General features: G+C 40.6%; 1 protein-coding gene across 1 annotated transcript in view; it reads right to left on the bottom strand.

Annotated features, from left to right (window-relative positions):
- The window catches only part of PODXL2 (podocalyxin-like 2), a 28,559-nt gene extending 28,150 nt beyond the window's left edge, over positions 1-409 (bottom strand). Inside the window, exons 1-2 of the mRNA XM_014540250.1 lie at positions 324-409; positions 128-218 (exon numbers count right to left, since the gene is read on the bottom strand). Coding sequence (XP_014395736.1) covers positions 128-218; positions 324-409 — 177 coding nt within the window. The remainder of the gene's footprint in view (positions 1-127; positions 219-323) is intronic.
- Between the last annotated feature and the right edge of the window lie 6,731 nt (positions 410-7,140).

Here is a 7,140-nt window from a genome sequence, read left to right as displayed (position 1 = left end):
ACAGAGATGAGGAGGGGGCGCGGGTGGCCCCCTCCGCCTCCTCCGCTATGCGGATCAACCAATCAGCGCTGCCGAGGCCTGGAGGAGGCGGGACCGCGACCGTGAGGCCTGGAATTCGGGGCCTCACACCTCGCACAGGACCCCAGGTCGCCTGTTCGGCCCCCGTGATGGAGGTGAGCGCCAGAGCCACCCAGTCACCCATCCCCTGGAAACAGTACCTGCGCACCCAGGAGGCAGGCAGTGATCGCCGGCACCAAATGAGATTGCTCAGAGGACTGGGGAGTGACCACTACGCTGTCAACGTGGAGTGTTGCCAATTGTACATCACGAGGTTGCACTGCAGCTCCAAGAGGAGTGGGGTTAGGAAAGGCTTCTCGGAGGCATCTGAGCAGGGAGCCATGAAAGCCATGGTGAGGGAAAGACAGACAAAGGCCGTGGGCCAGGAGGGAGCGGAGAACCCACTTGGATCCAGGCTTATGCACATCCTTACTTCCGATTGGCTCCGAGTCCTTTGGTGAACCTCTTCGCACCTCTGGGCCCCAGTCGCCTCATTTTTTAAAGCGGGCTTTGAGTTATTAGGGCAATGTTTCTTTCTCTCTTTTTTTCACACTTATAAGAAAGTTTATTTAGAAAGTCACAGAAATAGAAGTGATCCGTGGAAGAAAGGGGCTCAGGAAACAAGTTACAGCGGCAAAAGAAGGGCGCTTGGAGCTTAGGAGAGAGGCAAGGAAAAGGGCCTGGGGGAAGGAGGCGGGGAAAGGCGAGGGTGCACTCCATTGAGAGAGTTGCTAGGGCAGTGTTTCTCAACTTTGAAGTGTTTTGTCCCTGTGGCAACTAAAGTTCATTCCTGTGCCGAGCACCAGGTAGGGAACAAAACAGTCACACCCCCATCCTCATAGTTTAGTGAAGAAGACGAGGAAAAATCAACACCACACAACTGGTCGCATGATTACAACTGTAGTGAGGTCCGTCAAGAAGGAGAAGGAGCAACGAGACAGTATAGAACAGAGGGTTTGCCTATATAAAAAGAAGTATGTGTCTATCATTTTACTTTTTATCCAGTCCCAGAGGTCGTGTGTCTGTCCCCCAAATCCCTCACCCCACACTTGGCTTTCTCCTGCCTCCCTAATCTACACCAATGGGTTTCATGTAACCCACTTACATCTCCTCGTTTCTTGTAAAATATGTTTGTATTGATACTTTAAAGAAAGAGAAAGGGAGAGGGAGAGAGAGTGAAACATGGATCCGCAACCTCCTGCACACCCCCTACTGGGGAGGAGCTTGCAACCCAGGCGTGCCCTGACCAGGAATGGAACCTGTGACCTCTCATGCAAGGGATGATGCTCAACCAACTGAGCCACACCAGTCAGGGCTTACATCTCCTCTTTTGTTTGTAATGTATAAAATAAGGTGCAGAACTGTCATTTTCCAGAGCATTTTCTCAATCTGTTGAGGTTTTGCTTCCTGGCAATTGTCCTCAGTTTGGCTCAAATAAATTTGTGGACTAATAAGGGCCACATGCTGACCTGACAAGCTCAGAGAAGGCCCGCATGGCAGCCTTGCAAACTCAAAGACCTAAAGTAATCACAAAGGATGGTCTGAAATTAAAACTTTTTAACTGAAAGCAGTTTATGATGGGTAGTCATGTCCTAGGCTGGCATCTTCCTCTTTACCTTAACTGAGCTGTCTTTTTCCTTTTTCTGGACCCCTCAAAGCACAGGCACCACTCTGTGGAGACCACAAATCCCCTCACTGTTATTGAGTTAATTGTTGACTGTTAACTATCCTGTACCCACCTATGTAAAAGATATATGCTCCTTATTATTTTACTTTTCTTCCAATCCCAGAGGTTTCCCTGCTTTGCTTTCTCTCACCTCCCTAATCTATCAATAGTGGGTTTCATGTAGCCCACTGCATCTGCTCTTTTGATTGTAATGTATAAAATACGGTGCAAAACTACCATTCTCTGGAGCATTATCTTAATCCATTGAGATTTTGCTTCCCGGCAATTGTAGACAGTTTGGCTCAAATAAACTCATAAAAATTCTCTACAGGTTTGAATGTTTCTTACATTGACAGGAGAAATAGGAGTTGGGGTAGAGGGTGATAGAGTGGAAATGGTTCTTAAAGGAAAGAACATGAATAAAAGGTAGCTCAGTATGATAGTACTTGCCATACTGAATTTAGATGATCATTTCATGATTAGGATGAGGCAGAAGATAAGGTTAAAAAGAGAGATGACCATTTCATGATTAGGATGAGGCAGAAGATAAGGTTAAATAGAGAGATGACTTGCCCTAGCTGGCTTGGCTCAGTGACTAGAACGTTGGCCTGAAGATCAGCCTGCAGACCAAAGGGTCCTGGGTTTGATTCCGGTCGAGAGCACATGCCAGGGTTTCAGGCTTGATCCCGTGCATGCAGGAGGCAGCCGATTGATTCTCTATCATCATTGATGTTTCTATCTCTCTCCCCCTCTTTCTTCCTCTCTGAAATCAATAAAAATATATTTAAAAAATACTACTGACCAATAAGATATTAAAAAAGAGAGAGAGATGACTTACTAGCTAAATATTTTACTGAATTTTTGGTTAATTCATACAAAGTAGTAGGCCCTTATATTATAAATGAAGCAGTAAAACACAAAGGAAAAGTGACATGTCTAAGAACGTAATGAAAAGCAATAAGTAAAATTAGAAATTTTAGGTAAAGATATTCTTACTTAATTTATAGAACTACATCATTTCATTTAGCCTGTGTTCAATTTAAACTCCACAGCCCCTTTTGTTCAAGAGACATTGTGGGTTCTAGAAAGGTAGGTGAGGACCAGATAGTAAAGGATCTTGAAGGTCATGATGAGCAGTTTAGACTTTATTCTCCAGAAATTCATTTCTTATATAAGAATCATGGCATGGTTAGGGCTATCTGTAGACAGACAATTCTGAGAGCAATAGGGAGTAAGGACTAGAAATAGAAGAAAGAGAAAAATGGCCAGTGAAGAGATTGCTGCAGGAGTCCCAGTAGCAGATGGTAGAAGTCTGACTTGGGGCTAGCACAGCAGATTTGAGAAGACACCCCAGAGACAGGTCTAATATGTTCCAGAGAATGACTGAATTGAGTCCTGTTGACTGTGGTTTTTTGTGCTACTCTCTATGCAAACACAAATTAGGCAAGACCTAGTTTATAACAGTTTACACAAAAAAGCCCACAAATAGGCAATGACTATAGAGTATAAAGCAATTTTGGACTTAAAAAGAGGACAGTGTCCAGAACAAGGAAGTTAATGGTCCTGCTATTCTGAACTGTTTGATCTTTGTCAACATTATGCTTTTACAGTAACCTTTTTTTTTTCTCCCCGTTTGATTGTTTAATTAAGGACCAAGTAACAGAGGAGGAATCCAAGAAGATATCATTAAAAACCAACTGTGAAAGCTGGGAGTATCTGGCTTGATAAAGAGAACACTAGGATGCATCAAACTCATCATCTCTCTCCTTCTTTCCTCTGTTGCAATGAAAGAAGCACCTCTTCTTTATCACAGGCCAGTTTCCTCCACTTTGCGCTCATCATTGCGTTGTTTGTCTCCTTTCAAGGACTTCCATTTAAAAGTATCTCTTTTCTGACAGTGTCTGTCTCTCTCTCTTCTAGGCTGCTCTCATTAGGTATAAACATGATCTGGAATCTCTCATCTTTAAAAAATGCTGGGGGAGATGAGATCATGCTGCTGATACACTGAGTCCATGTGCCTACTTTCCCCTCCAGCTCTTGACCTTCCAGCTCTTGACCCTAGAAATCATAGAAATGTACATTTGTATATACTTCAGTCCAAAATAGCACTGGAAAACAAGATGGGATCAATTGGTGGATCTAAAATGATGAGGAGTCACTTGAAGGGAAAAAAAAAGCAAATGAGATTAAATTGATGGAGAATCCACAGTCAAAATGCATGCCATTCTAAATAGGTCTGAGGTTAAAAAGTAAATCACAATATAAATTTTAGTGTATTTAGAAATGAATGACAACATGAGACTATTGCATATCAAAATCCATGGGATGCAGCCAACAATTCACAGAGATATTTTATAGCCACAAATAATTTTTTAGAGAAAAAAGGTTAAAAGTGAACTAAGCATTCAATTTAAGAAGCTTTAAAACACATACACATCAATGAATTTCTATTGCTGTTAAAATAACAATAAAACCTGGTAGAACCAATTAATAGAAGCCTGTTATTTGAAAAGGTGAACAAAGAAATAAAACCTTTAGTATCAAGATAAAAAAGAGAAGATGTAAAAAAATACCATTAGGAATGAAAATGGGAACAAAACTACAAATAAGATTTTTAAATTATAAGCTAAATTCGACATAATTTATTAATAAAATTCAAAATCTAATTGAAATGAATACTTTTAAAGAAAACAAAACACTGAAATTTATTAAAGTAGTAGAAAAGCTAAACCAACCAATAACAATGGGACTACTATAGACAGAAAATCTACCCTTAAAAAGACATAAGGCCCATTTGAAATGAGTATATTCTACAAACCTTGAACATGACTCGTCCAGAAAAAAGTTAGAAAGCCCCCCCAATTTACTTTATGAGGCTAATATAACCCTGATACAAAAAACAACCACCACAAAGCAAAACAAACACAAACAAACAGAAAAAAAACTAAGAATAATATAAATAGAAAAAACCCTAAGTCAGTCTTACCGGACACAGATGCAACTTTTATAGAGAAAATATGAGCAAGTTGATTACAGCTGTATGTTAAAAATATTGATATATCCTGATTAAGTAGGGCTCATTCTAGGAATTAAAAAATGGTTCAGTATTAGAAAAAGCCACTAATTTAGTTATCTGCAATAAGAGAGCCAATTTAAAAAAATTTTAGGAGAGGCTCCCCCCAAAATAGGCATGCAATGAAACTTAGTATTTATTTCTGTTAAAAGGAACAAATAAAAACTTTAGAAGCAAACAAGAAGTAGAAATTTACTTAATTTAAAAAAGGATGTTTCCCAGAAACCTACAGTAATCATCATACTAATGAAGAAATATGAAAAGCATTCCCATCTAAGTGAGGGACAAGAAAAGGATAATCATTACCCCTGGCCATGGCTGTAGTTTGTGACAGTGCAGTCTTGGGATCCAAGCAGCTTCGAACCTGGAGACCAGTGACCTCGGGCACCTTCACACTATCTGGGAGCAGATAATGCAATGAGATGGTGCCGTGTTAGCCCACCTGCTGTATCTGGGGTAACAGGCAGGGACTGCATGTGTCCTTTGAGGCACTGGTGCGAGATGCAGGGTCCCAGGGCAGCAACTGTGATCCTCAGGGGTCAATGGGGGAAAAAGGGGGCCTTAAGTAATACTGTCAACAACAAAGATTAAAAAAAAAAAAGCACGTGGAGCAGAGCTGAAGCAGCTGGGCAGGAGCCACCGGGTCAATGGGGGAAAAAGGGGGCCCTAAGTAATACTGTCAACAACAAAGATTAAAAAAAAAAAAAAAAGCACGTGGAGCAGAGCTGAAGCAGCTGGCCTGTAGCCACTGATTGTAACATGAATGAGAAATAAATGCTTGTTGTAGTAATAAAAAGATTTTTTAAACTTTTGTGCTTTAAAGTGTTACCAGACAGAACCGAGTTTAATTAGTCAGTAGTTGCCAGCCAAAAGACAACTTCGAGATGATTTTACGAGAAGGAACAAATCTTATTCTGAGCCAGCAATCAAGGACAGACACATCGGGGGTCACTTTCCAAAAACAGTTGTCCTCAAAGGATCGGATTTGTCTTTATTCAGGGAAATCATGCATAAACATTAAGGTGAGCTACATCATCTATACATAGTTAAGAAACAGGCCCATAAATACATGGAGTGCTCAAAAATGGCAGAAAATCTCAGCCCCTGGCAGGAGATTTTAATATGATAATGAGAAAAGTTTGAGGAGGTCACTAGAGGGTCTTCGAAGGCGCTTGAAACTGGCCTTGGGCAGTTTTTGCTAGATCAACTCCTGGCGCTGCAAAACATCCTGGGCTTGTTCCTAAAAAACAGCTCTGGCAACCATCAATGTCAGGGATGGCACAGGCTGGAAAGGAAGTTTAATCAAGTTTCAGCCTTCCTATTAAACTCTTAGCAAATTACATGATATGATTACATAAGCCTTATAAAATTTAGGATGATTTAAGAGGGTTTACAGGTTAATCTAAGCGAAATTATGAATTCTATATAGAAGTTAGTCTATGGTAGACTACCAAGTAGGATGGATATATTACAAACGGACGCTACCAAGAAAGTGAAGGCAATCCAGAATGGGAAATAATATTTGGAAATTATAAATCTGATACAGGACTTGTGTCTAGAATATATAAAGAACTCTTAATAACTCCATAATAAAAAGATGACCGAGCCCTAGCTGGTTTGGCTCAGTGGATAGAGCATCAGCCTGCGGATAAAGGGTCCCAGGTTCAATTCTGGTCAAGGGTACATGCCCAGGTTGTGGGCTCAATCCCCAGTGGGGGGCGTGCAGGAGGCAGCCAATCAAATATTCTCTCAACATTGATCAAAGATTCTCTCTCATCATTGATGTTTCTATCTCTCTCTCCCTCTACCTTCCTCTCTAAAGTCAATAAAAATATATAAAAAAAAGATGACTGAATTTTTAAAAATGGGCAAAAATCTGAAGATATTTCTCCAAGAAGATACACATATTATCAACACCCAAATGAAAAGATACTTACCCTCATTAGCCATCAAGGAAATGCACATCAAGATCACAATGAGAAACCACTTCACATTAAGATGGCTAAAATAAAAAAGAACCCTAGCCCATATTGCTAAGTGGGTAGTGTCAGCCCACAGACCAAAGTATCGCAGGGTTGATACCTGGTCAAGGGCACGTACCTTTTGTTGCAGGTTCTGTCCCTGGCCTCCGTTGTGTGGGTGCGGGAGACAACCAATCAATATGTCTCACATTGATGTTTCTCCCTCCCTCCCTCTTTCTCTCTCTCTAAAATAAATAAGTTTAAAATGATATAATATGTAAATTATAGCCCAATAAACCTGATACTAAAGAAAACAAGAATACATACACATAACTTTTATGTTATCTTTAACATACTTAACACACACACACACACACACACAT

This window comes from Myotis brandtii, unplaced genomic scaffold (assembly GCF_000412655.1).
Source record: "Myotis brandtii unplaced genomic scaffold, ASM41265v1 scaffold240, whole genome shotgun sequence".
Taxonomy (NCBI): Eukaryota; Metazoa; Chordata; class Mammalia; order Chiroptera; family Vespertilionidae; genus Myotis; species Myotis brandtii.
Note: the sequence above shows the minus strand (reverse complement) of the source record. Positions and strands in the feature narration are given on the sequence as shown.